A 21,376-nucleotide genomic window follows, 5' to 3' on the forward strand; every position below is an offset into this window, starting at 1 on the left:
GCAGAATATTTAGAGAGGCAATATGCCCATCATCTTCATATCCATCCCCCTGCCTTTAGCCCTTGGGGCCCTGTGAGAGTGGTCAGTCTTCCACCCATGAGTCCTTTGCCTTTGAGAGCAGGGCACTTATCCTACCTGCTGATGGCTGGAATTTATTATGTCTCCCCTTTACACAAGCTTGCTCACTGATGGGGGTACTATTCTGGACAAAGTCCGAATGGAATAGATGAAATCAGGAGATGTAGTCACTTAACAAAAATTTTGGGGGGTCAGACACTAGCATATCATAATACCCACTTATATGAACACCGCTCCCTAGGGAGTAAGGTCTGTGATTAATAAACATCACTGTATTGACAAACATGTATATACTTGGACACTTATTGCTGAATCACAGTTTTAATTGAAATCTTAGTTTTATGGGGCAGAGATGAAAAATTCCTTTGAGTAGATTATTTATTGTGATTTAATAATCTCTGATGTTTTATTTTAGAGGAGTTAAGAGTTTATGTGAATTTCACATACTAAGTTTACCAAAGGAATGGGGAAATCTATTTAGGGGTAGCTTAAAATGTGTGAGTGTGTATGTATGTGTGTGCGTGTGTGTGTGTACTCTCAATAAACTGAAGAGTGAGGGTCGCTGCCTACACCCTGCCCTATTCCAGTGACTTGAGTAGCATGTGGAAGAATTTGGACCCCTCTGTACTGGGAACTCCCCTCATCAATACCAAAGAGAAAATGTTATAACTTCCTTGACTGATTGAGTTAGTGGAAAAAAAAAATCAACTCAGAAACTAGCAGGAGAGGTTCCCAATGTCCTTTACAATATCTAAACATGCTGGTGCATGCAAGTAATAAAACTTGGTTCTCTGGCTCTCCTTCACCATTAAGCGTACTCATTTCGGCAGCCCCCTTTCTGGTTTTCCCATGGTTCTGCATGGTGAAGGCCTCACCAACCCACTGCTATCAAAAGGTCATTTGTACTTTCCTTAGGTTTTATGTTATGGTGCAAATAAACCACAGCTTATTCCTGGATTCAAAAGTTCTACGAATCTCCAATATCAGAGATAAGAACATTTGAGGGCACAGGTCTGTGCTGTTTCCCTCCTTTACAAGATTATTATATGCTATTTTGCTCATTTTCTTCTTAATTAAGAAAATTTGTAAACATTTCAAGTACAGATGCACAGAAATGGAAATGTGGAAGTCCTCACCCCTGTGCTGCAGTTGGCATGAGACTGAGAACAATTTTCCAGTGGAAAAGGCCTGCTTGGTGAGGCATCCCCCTCCCTCTCTTCCCTCCCCTCTTCCTCAGTTCCTCTGTTTTCACATTTTAAGATCAGGATTTTCAAATATGCACAAATGAGAGGAAATAGTTAAAATAAATACTCCTGGCCCCTTATTAATTTACTTTCAAACATTTTCAATATTTGTCTGTTTTTTTAACATTTTAAAACAAATGTCACACACGTATCCTTAAAAGATAAAGTTTTCTTCTTTTCTAGTCAAACCAAAAACCATTATCATGCCCAATATATAACTATTTTATTAATATAATAAATATAATATGAATGTTTATATTTAGATAAAGCCTAATATCACCTGTGATAGTTAAGCTTACGTGTCAATGTGACTCGCCCATGGGTGCCCAGATATTCAGTCAACCACTATGCTGAGTCATTCTGTGAAGGTTGTTTCTCGTGAGGCTGGCATTTACAATAAGAGGCAGAGTAAAGCAGATTGCTCTCCCAATGTGGATGAGCCTTGTCTAATATGCTGAAGGCCAGAAAAGACCAAAAGGCTTATCCTTTCCTGAGCAAGAGGGTATTCTTCTTGCCTGATTGCTTTCAAACTGGAAATTCATCTTTTTTTTCTGCCTTCACACTCACACTGAGAAACTGGCTCCTCCTGGGTTTTGAGCCTTCTGATTTCAGACAGAACTACATCATCAGCTTTCCTGGTTCTCACACTTTCAGACTTGGACTAGAAACAAACTGTCAGCTCTCTTTGGTGTCCAGCTTGCAAACTTGGACTTGCCACTTCCATGATCACGTGATCCAATTCCTTATAATATATGTGTGTGTGTATAGAATCTCCTATTGATTCTATTTCTCTGGAGACTCCAGATTAATACATCAACTAATCACCAGACCATATTCCATTTTTCCATATGGCTCAAAGATGTCTTTTTATATATCATTTGAATCAGAATCTAAATAAGTTCCATACACTATTTTTAAAGTCTATAAATATCAACTATACTTATGAAATGAAATGTTTTCTTTTTTATTGTATTTCTCAAATAATATTGGATAAGCTCTACAACACAGAACATTAAACACAAGCTTTTAGAATCTGATTCCATATTTATAAAGATAAGAGTATGTGCCTTAAATGCATCAAGATTGGACACAGGGAGAAAATAAAATACATTTCAACTAATAGCAGTATACTCTTAAAAAGTCAATGAGCTTCTTTGTTCACTCTAGCTTTCACATCTATAAAATAAGAAATGCATCTATGAAATATTTACTTAGTCTTCTTCACAGAGATGCAGTGAGGAGGAAAGGTAGCCTCCCAGAAACATTTCTGAAATAAAGTAGCAAAAAGTGAAGGAATTTATAGATTATCATTATCATGTGCATCCAAGGAACCTGTTTCGTTTCTTTATTTACAACTGAGGTCTTACTCTCAGATGAAAATCGTACTATTAATACAAATCTGTGCTGTATTACTAACATGAACAAAAACAAATACATTGTGCTATAATAAAAAAGGCCTGGTTGTCAATCAAACATAATTCTGGAAGTTTAACACAGGCTGAGAAACCATACAGGTTGACCTCTCAGGTCGCCACCTCAGACACTCACCCAGTACTGTTGAGATAACTCTGTCCTAAGCTGCAGTCCTTTGACAGAGAAGATGGATTGAACCAAAATGCCGGCAGACACTGACCATTGCTGTGTCGCTCATACCCATAGTCACTGTGGGGGAAAGAGCCAAGAGAGACTTTTCAGTAGGTGGCAAAATTACTGGGAACAGTTTCATGGTAGCCCACAGCCAACTTCCAATCTAGCCAATTAGTCGAAAAATAAGAATTCACTGAATCAATATCTTTCCCAAAATGGATCTGTTTTTTTCCCCTGTGGAATATCTGTCAACTAATTACCCATGACAATATCCTACAAAACCCATTTTTAGAAAAGCAAAATTGAAAGCAACACAGAAGCCTGTGTAGACAGAGGCTCAATGACCAATAATTCCAAGTAAATGGCTTTAGGTTGAGAGAGTAGACTATGTTCTCATTAAGAGAATACACAGTATGGACGGTGGTTGGGCCCCAAGAAAGCTGCAATTAGAAAAGAGACATTGGTGAAGCTCAACCCTCAGTGTAAACATCACTGAAACAAACACAGCCACATGTGGCACAATTCTCATTCCTGGTGATGTCTTTGGGGTGCTCTTCCAAGACATCTGGATCTACCACATAGAACTGAGCCAGTTCTCTCCATGCATACTCCATATGCTTCAAAGTCATGGCAGAAAAGGAAAATGTCCTTGAGGACTGTCACGAGCACTCCCTCAAGGAAGTTTCATCCTCATCAGGTAGCATTGTCAGTTGGGACTAACTGCTCTAAATCGTCTCTCGACTTTGGAAATAGTCAAAGACCTTTCTCTCTGTATCTTCTCTTTCTTGCCTCCAGGGGCCTCTGCATGGCCTGATATTCTTGGCTTCTGGAAGATGAACTTGGGCACAGAGGATGACAACAAATTGCATCTCCACATGCACAGACAAATCACAGACAGTAACCAGCAAGCATTAGTATGAATTGGCCCATCTGTGTAATGGAGGTGAGATGCTGGTACACAAGGGTCAGGAAGGAAGAAACAGGCTTGGCCAAGGGGCCTGTCACCAGGCAGCTGGCACTTAGAATTCTGCACAGATCAGCTTGGTGCTGGTGCTGGTTCAACACAGCATGGATAGAAGACTTCAGAAATGCTGCCTACAGGACACCCGATGTTCATTGCTGGGAATTACTTTACAAATGTCGAAGAATGGCAGGCAAGGTCATGTGGGAGACCGTCCAGGGGGTCCTTTGGTCCTGGGTGCTACTAGATATGTGAAGCTAATTACCAGCCATCTTGTGAATTCTCTTTCAGCCCAAAGAAATTCCTAGTGTTTCCATATACGCATACATACGGCTAATACACTATGCTGTCTTCAAGAGGTAATTCCATAAGAATATGAGGCTTGTCACTTCACTCATATGTATATGCTACTACTATTTCAAACCTTAGCTTTCGTTAAGGCCCATGTGGATCTGATACATGGAATGAATCATTCCACGGAGTCCCGGCACAAGCTTACCAGTCAAAATCGGCCTCTGTGCAGACACAGGGTTCAGATTCCATAGCTCCTGCATATTTGCCTTGCATACACTTACGCTCTGATTTTCGCTTCTTATATATCCTTTTTGCTCCCATGATGCACGCTTCCCCCTGTAAGGAGACAAGCATCTCATGCAGTTGGGCACAGAGTTTGGACCTTCTCTGATCCACATTGGGACATTCAGGGAGATGTTTTCTAGCTTTAGTGTAATCTGGACACAGGTAGCCTGCTTTGTGCTACTGGCATTTTCTTTTTGAGGTCTAGAACCTTGGTATGGAATGCAACTATAAAGACAATCCTAAGAAGCATTGAGGGTGTGTCAGAAACATCCTGAAATCTTTATGTATTCGGCAAACATTTACTTGGCAAGGTATGAGGCACCATGCTACGATGGACATACAGATGCCTAAGATTTGAGCTATAACAAATGCATTGCCAACAAATCTATGGTAATTAAGTTCACTTCATCTATAATAAAAGATTTATGCATGTAATCATTTATGAGCATCTGAAAGAAGAGTATTGCTAAGAAATATAAAGATCCATTTTGCTTCGATTTATTATGCCTCTGCCCACACAACTTTATAGCACTTATTTTATGTCCACCTACCAGACAACTGAGAGAACTAAACTCAGTGTTTCTCCACAAGATAAACAAACGCTTTGAATATCACAGTGCCTGTGTATCCCAAAAGGGGAAATAGCAGCAACGTAAATGAGCAATAATTTTATTGTTGAGTCTTCAAAAAGACTATATGATTCTAGCTGATGCAGCCCCAACTGTCAAACACAGCTTTGTGTCTGAGGGCAGAGAAGAGTTCTGTGTGGGCTAGTATAAAACTAGATTTCTTGAGCAAATTCACTTTGGTCAGTTCCATCACATATACATATCTCTATATAAATATATTACAGTTGACCCCTGAGCAACACAAGAGTTAGATGTGCTGACCCTCTCACACAGTCCAAAATCCACGTGAAACTTTTAACTCCCTCAAAACTTTACTGCTAATAGCTTATCATTGACTGGAAGCCTTACTGATCACATAAACAGTCCATGAACACATATTTTGGATATGTACTATATGCTGTATTCAATACAGTAAGCCAGAGAAAAGAAAATCATAAGGAAGAGAAAATATGTTTACAGTACTGAATTATATTTACTGAAAAAAATATGCATGCACGTGGACCCGCATAGTTCAAACCCACGTTGTTCAAGGGTCAAGTGCACTTATTCTAGCTTTAAGGATATGATGTGTCACTGTCTGAATATGCTGATGGCTGTGCAGTGGGAATGTCTGCTGTGTCCTTGGAGAGACTTGCAGAATGACTTCCACCCTGGGAAACTGAAGGAGAGATGCTTTCAGCTAAACATTCTGATACAAGCTGATCAGCTGAGGGGCCAGAATGAAGGAAAGCTTCCTATTAATAATTCTGCACCCTTCGTACCTTGGAAGGAGGCAAGAAGCACTACCTAATCCCAGAGAATCACAGGGTGACAAGGAAGGATTTTACTGGCACCTCTCACCAAGTGTAATTTTATTATTTTATGTCTCTGTTTGCATTGCTAGATAAAACTGAAGATCTTTCCTCACCCCTGCCCCTATCCTCCAACCACAGGACATGCTCAGATAAATTCTATTTGGATCTACGTGCTGAGTTGGTATTTCATTTTGCGTTGTAAGTCTAAGCCAAGCACATTTGAATTTTATCTCATTATATCCTAGTACAATAAAAAAAGAAATTACTTCACAACAAGTCATAAATGTTGAGTTTGTTCACTGCTGTGGAACACAAAACGTGTAAGAAAGCAGCAGATGTAACTTTAGATGTAGCCGGAGAGGTAAACCATAGCTGTGAGGAACCCCAAATCCTACACTCACGTGATTGACTGTCTTTCCCCCAACATGCCTCATGCCTTCCACCCAGGACCCTACCTCAGCCCTCCCCCTTCCTACCTGGCTGTGCAGCTGCCAGGGTCTGTAGTCCTTCCTCGGCACACCGTCTGTCGAAAATGGACTTGTAGTCCACTTTGACCAGCTGCCATTCAGAGCGGTGGCTGAAGTGTCCAAACACTCTACAGAGTTCACAATGAGAAAAATAATCACAATGGTAATAACTCCAATAGCTAACGTTTGCTGGGCGTTTACCACGAGCTTAGCACAATGCTGAACACATTACAGTGATCAGGTCACTTCATCCTCAAAACACATTTACGAGGAGGGTGACTATTATTGGCTCCGTACCACATATGAGTAATTTGAGGCTCAGAGAATTTCGCTTACATGCAAAACACCAAAGCCAAATCACTAAGAACCAGTAGAGTCAGAACCCAGAATCTAGGTAGAGTCTGACTACAAACCCACTTCTGCATGTTGTACCACAAGAATGGTTGCAAAAAAAAAAAAAAAAAAAAAAAAAGAAAGAAAACAATCACAAAGCAATCACAAATGCTGCCTTTTATGTGGTCCAGGATTATATTTTTATGTCCTTTGGCTAATGCCCATGGTTCCTAGTTTCCCTCCAATTTCACCTTCCTGTCAGTCCCTAAGGAGAGTGGGCACTGAGCTCGGTAGTGAGTACTATGTCCTAAACTCGCATTCTACTCTCCTTACCACTCAAACTCGGGTATCTAATCAGGTGTCTGAATCACCAGTCAGAGCCATCTGTGGATAAAAGCCACAAAGTAGCCTTTGCAAGCATCTTTTTTTTCATCTGTGTTCTACAAATATGGAAACTGATTAAAGACAAATTATGGAAAAAATAGCTAATCTGGCTGTGTGTACTGTGGGCAAAAGTGGAGCTATTAGGCTTATTAAATTTTTGTGGATTTTTTCTATCATTAAAAGGATGGAAGAAAAAATTAGAAAATGTGCCAACTAATTCACTATGATTCTAAAATTTTCATTGATGACAGGGTTGGCTACTTTAAAACCTTCTCTCTCTTTTCCATGTCCAATTTTCCAGGGGAAGAAAAAAAAAACTCTCATAGTTCCAAATTTCAAATTCAAAGCTCATGTTTTGAAACCCTTAAGCAGGCAACTCATTAATCAAGTCTTTCACAAATTAATGATCATCACTTTCCAGACAAGAATGAGTGCAAATACAATTTCACAAGAACAGACTGTTCTCACAGTTTTTCTAATATGCCTCACAAGTGGGTTAGGTAAAGAGCCAGGGAAAAAGAAAATCCTTTGTGGGGTTTTGATCAAGCTCTATGTTCTGCCTTAAAGTGAGATAATTCTTATATGCCTGTGATTTTCTGTATATTGAGTTTACTATTAAAGTTTTAAATGTACAGTTTTATTTTCTATTGAAATAATCAATTCTAATTTCCCTAAGCCCCCTCAGTATAGGAAGAAATTAGCTGTGTCCTGCTGCTGCCTAACCCTCAGTGTGGGTGTCCTAATTAGTAAAGAGCCAAGAAAATAGTCACCCACATTTTTCTTTCCCCTTTGCTGAGAAACCTTGAAATCAGATGTACTGACCTTGGTAGCAATTTCAAATCTAACCAGGTTTGCTAAAAGCAACACGTTTCTGGGGGTGTGTGGGTGGCTCAGTTGATTAGGTGTCCAAATCTTGGTTTTGACTTAGGCTGAGTTCTCAGGGTTGTGAGATTGAGCCCCACATGGGGCTCTGTGTATAGCATGGAGTCTGCTTGAGATTCTCTGCCTCTGCCCTTCCCCCTGCTCATGCATGCTCTCTCTCTCTCTTTCTCAAATAAATTAATAAATAAAATCTTTAAAGAGAAAAGAAGAAACATGTTTCCGGATTTATATTAAAATTAGAAGACATCATACTTTTCCACTTACGTCATGATTAGAGTCTCTTCCCCAGGCTCACCCAGAACTCCATCCACAAAAAGTGGAATAGATGTGAAACTATACTTGCTCCAAGATCTCCCTTCATCAAAACTCAACCTAATGAAAGAAGAAATAACAGGCATCAGATCTCAAAAGAAAAAAAAAAAAATCCTTTCAGAGGAAAGATACTATCAGCCAGGAGAGAATATATTTTAAAAGTACCCGGGGCACTGTCAAAGTAAGCCTTTTATATGAATAAGTATTCTTAATTACATCAGAAGGTAGAAATACAGTTAGCCAAGTGATTTGGGACCCAGATGTGTTATAACAGCCGTAAGGGGAAAGCCGCATGGAATGGGAATAATAATAAGTCTTTGATAGAATTTTTTTTAATTTGGATATTTTATTAGATCTCAGATCTCAATGTGACCCTTTCCAAAACACTGCAATCTAGCAGCAAGCCTTACTGGTAATTCTGAAGAGCAATGGCCTTATGAGACCTACTTAGATGGACTTGCACCAGCTGCCTCTAAGCAAGCAAACCCTTAGTGGCTTCCCTCCTACACTGTTACGAATCCTAGCTGACTCATTGAGGGAGTGGGTACAGAGGACTGGCTCTCGAGAGTAAGAGAGGTCTGAAACTCTGCTGGTCACACAGGATGTTTCCTTTGCTCTGCCTTTCTCGGTGGATTTCTTCCCCCATGCTAAGTTTCCATTTCTCTTATTTCTGCAGCTTTCCCGTCAGTCTCCAAAGTAACTAACACCAGAGGGAAAATCATGCTTTTGGTTTTGAACAAGCTTGCATGTGGAGAGAGACCCTTTCAAAAACACAGATGAAGGAGTCTACTAGAAACCATTCTGGAAGTTAGGCCTTGCACGTCCATCTGTGTGAGACCTACAGGTAGAGTTGCAGATTGTCACCCCACCTTCTAAAGGAAGCTAAGGAAGTAGGATCAGGGGAAAGGAGACAGGAATAGACATGCCCTGAACTACTGATCTCTGTGCAGAACACATATAATGAATACACGTTAAGCTACTCTTAACTTCTTCCCATTGTATACCTGACACACCGCTGTCCCTGTGAATATACCTGAAGGAATAAGGAAGGTACTGGGGAGGGTCTTGACATATTTGAAAAACATCACACAGCAACTCTCTCAGGGGCAGAATCGATCTCAATCTCTCTCTCTCTCTCTCTCTCTCTCTCTCTCTCTCTCTCCCCCCCTCCCTCCCTCTCTCTCCCTCCTCCCTCCCCTCCTTTCTCCTTTTCATCTTCCTATCTCCTTTCTTCCTTCTTTTGTGAAACTTCAGGCAATATAATCTTATTTTACTAAAGGCAAAGGTATAAATTATGTTCTAGTAGCCATTGACGTTTTACTACAAACACAGTCCCTATCTGATAGCCTGAGTACTCAACTGGTCTTAGCAAGATGGAGCCATCCAGTGCATGACTCATGGGCAACAGGTATCCTTACCAGAGATGTCGAATTGGGAGAGATGTGTGCTTCATAGCAACCAGAACTCCACCCTGATCCAGATACAAAACACTGTGTTCTTCTTCAAAGATCTGCAAGAGGAAAACACATACAGATGGACACATATCCACATCCGCACACACTCAGAATTAGTCTTTGTTAGAGCAGAAAAATCCCTCCCACAATAGAACAGGGTCTCCCAAAATCTTTGGAAAGACGGTTGCACACAATGCTTCCTAAGGTGGGCTGCACATACCACTGGAGTCATATAAAATGACTTTAGGTGTGCCACAAAAGAAATCTGAAGAATTAATAGTTATGTATTCATGTTTATATTCCCATCTTTTTTTTTTTTTTGCAGTAAGTTTTGTTGATTCCCACTGATGACCATGTCAGAATACTGGGTAGCCATCATATTGTGTAGCATCTGTAGAAGGAAGAAATCTTAGAGACACTTTACTCCAACATTCTCAATTTTACAGATGAGAAAACTAAGGTTTAGGAAGATGTGACTTGCCTAAGGCCATACATATAGTAACTCACAGAGCTGGGACTTGCAGAATTACGATGTCCTTCCCAGAAGTAATTGTTTCAGAGTTTCCAAGTGTTACAGAGGAAAGTTGTTCTTGTCTAATTCATAGATTCTCAACCAAGCCAAAAAGTAATTCTGATCAAAGTGGAATCAACTTTGGGTAGATGTGTCATTTAGGTTTTTCTCCAAATGTGGAGAAATCAATTTGAAGTCAAGTGGAAACGGGCTGCAAACAATTTCTGTGTCCTCTCCATAAAGGATGTGTACTCTTTCCTCATAATTGCACTGTTAGTATTGGCTTGTCTGTGGCTACACTACAGACATAATTATTTTCCCCGTTGTTTACCTCTTACACCTAAGGTGTTATCTCAGGACTACAGATGTTGAGAGTTCTTTACTTGGTTTAGGGTGCTGGGAGAAACAAAATGGGATCCTGGCTCTTGAACTATTCCCCAGAGGCAGGTTAATAGTGCATGTACCTACATATCTCCAAGATCAATAGTCCCTGAGGTTTCTTTTTTTTTTTTTTTAAGATTTTATCTATTTATTCATGAGAGAGAGAGAGAGAGAGAGAGAGAGAGAGACAGGCAGAGAGAGAAGCAGGCTCCATGCAGGGAGTCTGATGCGGGACTCGATCCCGGGACTCCAGGATCATGCCCTGGGCTGAAGGCAGGTGCTAAACTGCTGAGCCACCCAGGGATCCCCAGCCCTCAGGTTTCTTAAGCAAATTTCTTCCCTGCTTCTCTCTCTCGTTAAATCATGTGAATCACACCGAGGACCTATGAAGGTTCTGAAGCTAGGAAATGGTAACTGGCCATAACACGGACATCTCTGTCTAAAATTTACAGCAGAGTGTTCTCATTTCTGTGTGATTACCTGTGCATTAGATTTCAATTTATGGTGCTAGTTATTGTATGATAATTAAACGTCAGTAGGTTATTAAAATATATTTATTGAAGTGTAACAACCATGCATTAGGCACATATCTTGTTATGATTGCTAAACCTCATTAAATGCCTGTTTTATAAGCTATGGGTATCTAATTTTCATTTAGAAGAAAGAGAGGAAGCATTTAAGCTAAACACATTGGTTTAAAGTGATTCCATTTCTACCTTTCCTAACATATGCACCCTGATGGTTATTACTCTGTCTTCTGCACATGAAATTTAAACATTTCAGGATACCACCTGGGTAATGGCTGTTTCTGTGTCACTGCATTCCTCTCTACTCTGACTCTAAGGCAAGGGAAATTTATGGAGACAACCCAGTGTTGGGTATATAATCTACCCCCCAGGCCCCATGTTCCCTACATAATAACCTCTTTGGAATCCTGATTTTCTTGGAAAAAAAATCAGTTAGATTCAATTTGGTTTCATTGTCACTTATAAACTTTCTTAGATACAGGCTCTGAAAAAGGGTCATTTTTATTGAAGGACAAAAAACAATCACGTTGCATAAATATCTGCTAAACTCAAAGACTTCTTTAAGACTCTCATAAAACAAAATAGGAAAATAAACACATCGATGAGCTTTAGAATTTACATAGGGTCGAATGAGTTCCCAGAACTTAACCAAGTTAAACAATGTTTATGTCATTTAAACACCTCTGCCCGGGATGCCTTCTTACCTGCCTCCAGGTGTTCCCTGCATCTGAAGAGACAAACATGCTGATGTCGCTGTCTGATAATTCAGAACCAATATTACCTAGAGAAAGCACATCACCATTAGTGGGAGAGATTTTTGCAAAAGCTTACAATGGGCTATACTGGCAATCTACGCTGCCCTGAGATGGGCTGAGACTGTAAATATTATATACGAGCAGGGTTTTTCAGTATAGTTGCTTCAGTCAATAGTTGAGGCAACTTGCAAGATATTTTTGCTTGCTTGTTAAGTTCCCAACACAGATATCTAGATTCTTAAAATAAATACAATTTCCAACAGCAAGCCAACCAGGCAAGCTTACCTGAAGCCACTATGATGCTGGGAGCTGTGTCTCGGCTGGCAATGATCCCTGACGTGTAGGGATTCTCGGAGACCTTAAGGTGGAGGTGTAGTGAGCAATAGGGCTGAGAAGAGGAGAAATGAAGGTCATAAAAGCTTATAATCTCAATGGTCATTTAAAGTCCAGATTCAGAGGATCCAGTCATTCATCCAACCATCCCATCTAGCTATCCATCCATGCACTCATCTTCCATTCAGCAGATAACTGGTGTCTGCTAAGTCTAAGGCAGGTACCAAACTGGGGAATGAGGGAGTATCTTCATTTTGAGTCTGATCTACTGCCTTGATTGCCATTTGGTCATTCAAGTATTTTAGTACTCTATGTGTAAAACGGGGTTATGAAAGACTTACATTGACTAAAATTTGGTCTCTGCTGTCATGAAGTATTTAAGATTTTTCTACTGAATATCATAAAAAGAGACTATTGCAACAGCCATAAGGTCAGTAAAGATGAAATATGAAGTTCTACAGGCTGACATGACTATGTCCAACTTTGGATCAGGGAAGGCTTCAAGGAGAAAATGGTGCCTGAGGCAAAGACCAACCAAAGACCAGATAAATAATATTTCAGGCCTGAGTGATATCAATAACAAAGGAAAGAAGCAGAAGAGTTTAGACATGTAAGACTGAGGAGGAAAAATGGGATATCAAGTCAGGAAAAAAGTTTTGGTCAGGCTGGGAGGGCTCTGAAGAAGTCAGCAGGCACCTCTTGGCCACTGTCCATTGGAGACCTTGGTCTCAATTGTACAGAAGAAGCTGTATGGAATGTGAAACTCTCTTAACATCTACCAGGCAATCAACACAGTATCCATGTCAGGGTATTATCAGAATCAGTATTATTCAGTATAAAAGTCAAGCTTGTAGACAAAATGCACTAGTAATAACAATTTAAATGAAAATTTAAGGGACTTGTTATCTGTGTGCAAAAATCTCGATCAAATTCTCTGATTAAGATATCAACAGTTTTCAAACACAGGATAATAAATCTTATATAAATTTCATTTAAGATAGTTCTGGTACTGAGTTGTCAAAAACTACAAGTTTGTGTCTGAACCCACATCTCTTTTCATCTCTCAAAAAGATTATTTTCTAATCTTATCGGCTTGAGTTTTTGGAATCACCAATGTATCTCTGTTATTACTTTCATTCTGTTCTGTAGGTCTCAGCCGGCAGATATTCAGAGAGCTACAGAGATACAATGATTAAATTTATATGGGATAGAGTAAATGACAAACTAAAAATGAAGCTCAGGAATAAGAGCAGCCAAAATACTGGTGAAATGAAACAGTAGATCGAAACAGGGCTATTCCCCACTGCCAACGTAGAGAGTAAACTCTCAAGGGATAATGAGAGTAATAAATGATGGGTTTGGCCTGAAAATTTCATGGAAAGCTTTCCAAAAAGGAATTTTCACTTATAATGTTTCATAAAAGTAGGGAAGACTGCTACTATAAAAGACTCAGTTGGACCTAAATGCTTGGCTTCCTTTTGCCCAAGAGGAAGACGGGAATGGGCACTGTTATGTTTGTGGGGGTTCTAGGACAGTACTGTTCTACTGACAGACACTAAGGCAGGAGAAAGTGGAGATGTCAAGCCATTTCTCCGTGAAAGTTTTCCTGACAGCTGCAGCCTATCAGAATCTCCCCTTCTCTGATTTATCTGAACATGTGCAATCTCATATTACCTATTTGAGGTATGAATACTTTTAACTCCCTAAGAGATAAGCTCTATAATTAAAGAGAAAACATCAAGTACTAATATGAATTATCTGTGGAACCTAGCATCAAATCTAAAAAAAGACAGCCAATAAACGCTTGAAATATCAAGCAATGCTTTATGCAGGACCTGAAAGACCTTTGTTGACTATTTTACTCAGAACAGTGCTAGAGGTAAGTTGGGCTAACTTATAAACCACATAATCAGATTAATGTGGAGTATTTCCATGGTATTCCAAGAAGTACATAACTCTTAGAGGATTAGCCTTGTCACATGGGCTTCCTGGAGGGCCTTTTGTAACACAACAGAGCAGAATATCCTCAGCTAAGGGAGCTCCCAGTTTGCAATCTTGAGCCAGATGCTTGCCACATACTTCATCACTTAACAGCTTAGAAGATTGTGAAGCTCAGTTGCCACCTGACCCGATCAAGGATTATTCGATATAGGGTGCTTGCCATTACAAAGGAAAGACGGCATTTTCAATTGGCCATCTCAGCACTGCTCTGTGGCTATGGCTTTCAGGGGCCCGAGATAAATTAATTTGAGAAAAAATATACCAATTCGGGCCATAGCAAAAACATTAGAAGTGCTCTTTTTGGTGCACTTTTTTCCTGCACTCTCACATTTGCAGTACTGGATTGCCCCCAGCTGGTATGAGGAGAATATTCCCTGACTTTTTTTTTTTTCCTTCCATTTTTTTCAAGGCAGATAGTCTACATCAACGCTCAAAGAAAAACAATGTTAAGTGATTCATCTTTACTTTTTTGAGTTAAACTTTTGTACTCGACCAGTTTTGGAGATCTGTCAAAATCAAGTCACCAAAAATTATAATGGCTATCAAGCCACTGCAAATTCCTGTGGGACACCACTGCTGACAAGGCTCTCTAATTGTTATACATACATTGCCCAGGCAGGGGGCACTCCACCTACCTCTCCTTTCCTTCCTTCTCTCCAGCCTTCTTGCATTCTTTTCTCCCATTACCAACCAGGTCATAAATATCTGAGTATCTTTCCAGAGTTATCTCCAATTTAGGAGAGTCAAAGTACAGCTTGTCGCAAAGGCAGCTATGTCCCTTATCTTTCCACATTGAGAAAATGCAGAACTGTCCACGGAAACCACCAGGACCCAGCAGCTGACTTACAGAGAAGGGAGGGAGCAGCATGTGTGTTTGGCAACTGCTCTTTGTGTCCTTGCTCAAACCCAGTCACGGGGCATGGCACATCATCAACTCTTCAATATCAGGAGCTACTAGATCTTTGTCTTTAATCTTTTCACCATCAGGTTTTGAGTTTGAGGATCTGAGGCAAACTAAGGACTCTATCCCAAGAAAAAAAATACATAAAGGCAAATGCACACTGAGTTCTGTGTTCAATTTCAGGGAGTTCGCAGACTTCCTGAAGCCCAGCATGGATCTCTAGGTCCTAATTACCTTTCTCTTGCCTTATTCTTTTCTTTCTCATATTTAACCAGCAAAATCCTTTGGCCACTGCTAGTGCTCACTAAATGTCTGTTGGATTTAATTGATCCATTCATTAACTAGCTACTGCTTTCCTAGCACTGTGGATGGCCAACAGAGAATTACTAAATGACAGGAGATGTGCCTCCCAACATGAATTAAACATACAATAAATTAAAAAATAAACAACAAATTGTTAGATTATTTGAGAATCAGCTTCTCATTCTACTTCTTCTTTTTCCCAACCTCTTGCTAACAGCCTTTAAGTCTTCATGGTACCCTTATCCCTAGGGCTCCTAATCTGAGTATTACACTGAAAAGCCAAACCGAACCTTTTCTAAATAACAAGGCAGCAGCTAAAGTCTTAAATAGTATCCTCCAAAACCACTCCCTGCACATACACATTTGTGTATGTGTATGTGCCCTGAACTGGAGCTAGAAATCCATTCGATTTATAGTAAAGAGTCAATGGCAAAGAAGAGAGAGGGCTCCAGGCCAACAGGAGGAGTCTGGGGCATTCAGTTCCACACCAATCCAACATACATGCAGAGTCACAGCCTGTGCAAGCGAGTGGAAAACACAGTCAGGAATCTCCTGGGGAAGCGGGCTGCCTAGCTCCAACAGAGAACCGTCAACTGAATCCACAAAGAAGTCACTGCCTCTCTCCACAAAACACTATGTTTTCCCTAGGGACCCAAAGAATTTGACACAGGCTCAGCTCGCATCTTGCCTCTTGGGAGCCCAAACCAGAGGCTTTGGAGGCAGGTGGACCATGACCTGTAATACCCCATCCAAGTGTACAATGTACTCTTCTGAGAAAAGAAATCCTAGCTGAGCCCTCCAGGCAATCAGTCTAAAAGTCCTAAAAATACAGCCGCAAATTACTCTGGATGTCTTATTTCTCTAGAATACATTGTACCAGGGACATTCTGTTTGGGGCTGTAATTCTGAACCTGTTCCACAGTTGTAACAGCCCTGCTGGAAAAACTGCTTTCTAATCACTAGGCTGGGCTTTCAGTGACACTGTCCCTTTCCAAGTGCTCACAATCTAAAATCACTTTTTATCTCTTCTCTGCCACCAGCTCCCAAGCCTAAAGAAGGTTTTTAATGGTCCGGGTCTCCTATAGCTCAAAGATTTACTTTCCTATTTTGTGTCTTTGGCAGATTTTTATAAGTGATTTCGGTCCCTGCCCCTCCCTCTGCCCCCCCACTCCTTTTGCCATTTCCTTTCCTCAGCCTGTTTTGTAAAACTCAGATTGAAAGTACATCAAACAGGGTTAATGAGGGAGGCAGGCCAAAAGACTCCTGGGTACCATACATCTAGAGCCCATTAATTCATCTTTCCTGGATCTTAATGAGCCTACTGATTTTGTTAACTGAAGGGTCAACCTGAGCCTCTGAACTTCGGAAGTGGATATTATGACAGATCCCTCAGTGTGGCTGTCAGTGGCAAGGGAAAGTTTCCACTGAGGTCCAAATGTGAAACTGAAACTACACCTGTCAATGAAGCATGGACTTTAGACAAACAATACTCATAACATCAACACACGCTGAACACCTGCCCCGCGGCATGAGTGATTCTTGAGCTGATTCTTTGCAGTGGCCAGAAAGACGGCCACAGTACCTCAACAGAGCTCACATTTTATTTTATTTTATTTTATTTTATTTTATTTTATTTTATTTTATTTTATTTTATTTTATTTTTTTTTTCAGAGCTCACATTTTAGCAGGAGAAGGGAGACAAGACAGTCAACAAACATCTGTGCTGATTTCAGAGAACTAGGAGGGTCATGGATAAAAAAGAATCAGGCTAATACCACCGTAGAGGAAGCTTAAGAAAGTCTCTGAGATTAAGGTAATCAGGCAAGGATCTGAATGCCAAAAAAAGCCAGACTAAGGAAATGACATTTTAAGAGAAATAATGGTGAATGCAGAGCCTAAGACATAAAGGAGCGCAGTGAGCTCAAGGAATGGAAAGAGGTGGTGTCCTCCCAAACAGTGGCTTATGTAAGGGAGGAGGGAGAGAGGCTGGAGAAGCAGGCTGAAGACGGTCCATATGAGACCTCGAAGGCCACAGTATAGTACCGAAATTTTATTCTACCTTAGTAAGAAAGTCATTAGAAACTTTAAGTAAAGGAGGGATAAAATCTGATTTTTTAAAACTCAAGTTGATCTCATTTACATAAAATTTGAGAAAAGAGAAATCCAACCTACAGTAAGGAAAGCGGATTTGTGGTTGTCTACAGCCGGGGGTATAGAAACTCTGACTGCAAAGGGGTGCAAAGGAATTTTTGAGGGTGATGAAAATGTTCTATCTTGACCATGGTAGTGGTCACATAGGTATCTACATTTGTCAAGATTCGTCAAACTATACTCTTAAGACGAGTACTTTTTTGATATAGTTTTTCGGTTTTACCTCAGTAGAGTTGGATTACAAAAGAAAAGATCTCATTGGCTGCTGTCTAGAGAAAAGACTGCCGGGTAGAGACAAGAGGACCAGTTGGGAGTCTGTCACTGTAGGGCAGGTGGGAATGATGGTGGCTTGGATTAGGACAGTCTCAGTGGAGATAGGTAAGCAAGCTGCTACTGCATTTATATTTTGGAGGCATGGCAGTAAGACTTCCTAAGCACCTGGGTGGCTCAGTTGGTTAAGCATCTGCCATGAGCTTGGGTCATGATCTCAGGGTCCCAAGATCCAGCCCCACATGGGGGGGGTGTTCTTGCTCAGCAAAGAGTCTGCTTCTCCCTCTCCCTCCACCCCTCCCCTGGCTTATGCTTCTCTCTCATGCTCTATCTCAAACAAATAAAATCTTTAAACGCAATAAGAAGCCTTCTTAAAACTGGGCTGGAGGTAAAGCAGGAAGCACTACACTAAGTGCTTTGTGTCTGAGGCATTTCTACTGACTCATTTATGATGCCAGAGTGATCACAGGCAAGCCTGTTTGGGTGCTATGGTTAATTCTCTCTCATGGGCATTTAATCTCCAAGTGCATGGTGGGATGGAGGACCACATTGAAGCAATGGTGCATCTCATGCTTCTTTGGCTAAATACCATGATGCCTTAACTTGGAATAGCTAAACTAGGAAGGTGGCTCTGTTTTTTAAAATGCTACTGAACAATGCCTTGTATAGAGTAGGTATTCAATAAATAACTGTTACATTTACTTGCTCTGTCACTGGCTTTGTGCACTTACTATTACAACTGGCTTTTTTTCCCCCCCCGGTACATTACCAGTAATAAGGATGGAAGCTGAGTGGGAGGCTGAATTTTAGACTGCTTCTCTGATACACAGTGACAACTGTGATATCCTTTGCAACTAATAAGGTCAAGCCATGGCTGCTGGCATCTTCTCGAGTAGGAGGGTGACCTGCCTACAGCTGTGTGAGATGAACCTGCAAAGTGACTGTTCAGACTTCATGGGACAAAGCAAGCTGAGTGTGGATAACATCAACGTTGGAATTGTATGAAAACTGTGAACGCTGATACATATTCGTGTGTGTGTCCACAACCAAATCCTTCAAACTAAAACTAAGACATCTCCCCTCAAAGTTTACATACAGATCTCTCCTTTAGATAAACTGTTTCACAGAAATTAGCACTTAGGTATACTTTGTTTTGCAATTAATCTCTTCCTCCCCTCCTTCTGTGTTCACTCAGTATCTATTCACACATCAAGCTTGGGGCAGCATCAGAGCTACTATGAGGAGTGAGATGTGGCCCTATTATCTCTCATTAGTAATCTAGTCTCTTTCAAGAGGACTGAAAACTCCTTGAAGGCAAGACTCAACTCTGATCCCCTTCCTGGACACCTTCATATAATAAAAGAAGACCATACTTCAAAGCAATGGTCAGTAAGATTTTCTTTTTTTAAGGGCCAGGTAATAAATACTATAGGCTTTATGGACCATACATTCCTTGCCATGTCTATTCAGTTCTGCCATGTGGGCAAAAGCAGCCACAGTCCATTTATAAACAAACATGACCATGTTCCAGTAAAACTGTATTTAGAAAAACAAGTGGTAGGCCATATTTGCCTCCCAGGTCATATGGTCTAACAACCCCAGCTATACAGAATGAGACACAGATGAACAGAACGTATTACAAAGAGTATATATGAGGGTTTGGATTAGTTCTTATCCTTGTTTGAGGCATAAACGCCTCTGAAAATATGATTAAACACCTTTGCTGGAAAACACATCTACAAAATTTACATTTGCTTTCAGTTCATCAATTCTACAGCTGAATTTATGTATCAGTGGATATATAACAAGTCATTCATGGGAAAGTAAGGGTGCATATCCCCAACATAGATGGAAACTATCACATTCTCCCTTAAACTATAACTTGAGGTCCTCAATAGAACTTTGCTGCAAACTCAGAATCCTTGATGTGATGCCTTCCTTAACCCCCTCATGCCCTCTTATCTTTCCAGTACATCACAAAAGGCAGCATAGTGACTCTTGCACACACTCTGCCTTCATGCTCAGTTCTGTCCCCTTTTGTTCACCAGTTAAACAACAAGCCTTGGAACCACCTTCATCTGCTTGTTTAGTATCCACTTTAGCCCTCCAGTGTGTGCAACATTCTTCTCCAAGGTGAAAACTCACCAGTAAGCAGTGCACAGGGTCTCCCCTTAGATCCGTGTCCGGCGCCTGCAGCAAACGCCAGTCTCGGCCTTTGTTATATGTGATGAAAGTCTTCACTTGGTTGTCAATCTTCTTGTTAGCCAAGAACATTCCCTTTATCCCTGCTACCTGGGAAAAATTGACATGGCTGAAAAATACATCAATTTGAGCTAGGATACATTGGTTTACTTAAAAAATAAGCATACTGTCAAATTCAGCTGTAAGGACTTGTCTTAGCGGAAAGAGAGGGTGAGGCTGGGGGAAAAGGGGTAATGCTGAAGTATAATGACTCCCTGAACTGTGGGACACAAAAGCAATAGATCTATGCCCCTTACAGTATGGCAGTTGTATTCTAAGTTTGATGGAAGCTTTTTACTTCGTCTAAGGTAGGTTTGTGATAGTTTGCAGTTGCCTGGAGTTAAAAATCTGGTGCTTTCAGTTCTGCTGCCTGGCAAATGATGCATAAATAGGGCTACTTTAATTTTATGTTAGGCATAGCACCCATGGACTTAAATACTTTATTTTCTTTAATCTTTGTAACAATTCTCCTAAGCATGACTTTTTTTTTTTTTTTTTTTTTTTTACATATGAGGAAACTGAGGCTCATCCAGGTAAAGTGACTTCTCCAAGGTCATGCTACCTAAGGTCACACAGAGAGTAAGTGGCAGACCTGGAATTTTAACCCAGAGCTGATGGCTTCATAGACTATGCTCTTAATAACTATCTAAATCGTTGAGCTATTTACAGCCTTGGGCAATTGAGAAAGGTCAGTTTAAAGCTCATGATCCAATTGCTGTTGCTTTTCCCCCTTTTTTTCTTCTGTAAAAAGATGGCTCTATTAAGCCATGGAAATACACTGAACAAAAGAGAACAGCTTTTAAAGGTAAGAAGCAGTGGTTTCCCTAAATTGTCAAATCATTCCCTCTTCCATTCCTGTAACACTTGTTCGATGTTCCCACTGTCAAGAGTCCTTATTAATTACTTGGCTCTGACAATATGATTGCCTTCTCTCTTCCATATTTGAGGAAAGAGGTAAAATTGGTAACTTGACAAAACCGTGTGATAACAAATTGTTAGTTGTGTACCATATTTTTCAAGAGTCTTTGAGTGTATTAAATACTTCATACCTATTTTACTCTACTTGGAATTATGACAGCCCAGAAAGACTGGGGGCCAGGGAAAGAAGGATTTGAATACATGCAACAGTGCAGTACAGGCCATCTCATTCAATTCTTAGTAACCATGAGATAGAGTTACCAGCTGCCACATTTAAGGATAAGGAAACAGGTGAACTTAGAATGAATGGCTTTGTAGAGCACAGATTGGGAGTAAGTGGATAAGCTAACAAGTATATTTGAACCCACTTATCTCAGCCC

The 21,376-nt window shown here is 40.4% G+C and overlaps 1 protein-coding gene across 1 annotated transcript in view; it reads right to left on the reverse strand.

Moving 5' to 3' along the window:
* The window catches only part of SORCS1 (sortilin related VPS10 domain containing receptor 1), a 499,230-nt gene that overhangs the window by 82,051 nt on the left and 395,803 nt on the right, over positions 1-21,376 (reverse strand). Inside the window, 9 exon segments of the mRNA XM_038578743.1 lie at positions 2,871-2,984; positions 4,370-4,500; positions 6,349-6,378; positions 6,380-6,467; positions 8,203-8,310; positions 9,669-9,760; positions 11,828-11,904; positions 12,164-12,266; positions 19,983-20,129. Of these exon segments, the coding sequence (XP_038434671.1) occupies positions 2,871-2,984; positions 4,370-4,500; positions 6,349-6,378; positions 6,380-6,467; positions 8,203-8,310; positions 9,669-9,760; positions 11,828-11,904; positions 12,164-12,266; positions 19,983-20,129 (890 nt within the window).

Source organism: Canis lupus, chromosome 28 (assembly GCF_011100685.1).
Source record: "Canis lupus familiaris isolate Mischka breed German Shepherd chromosome 28, alternate assembly UU_Cfam_GSD_1.0, whole genome shotgun sequence".
Lineage (NCBI taxonomy): Eukaryota > Metazoa > Chordata > Mammalia > Carnivora > Canidae > Canis > Canis lupus.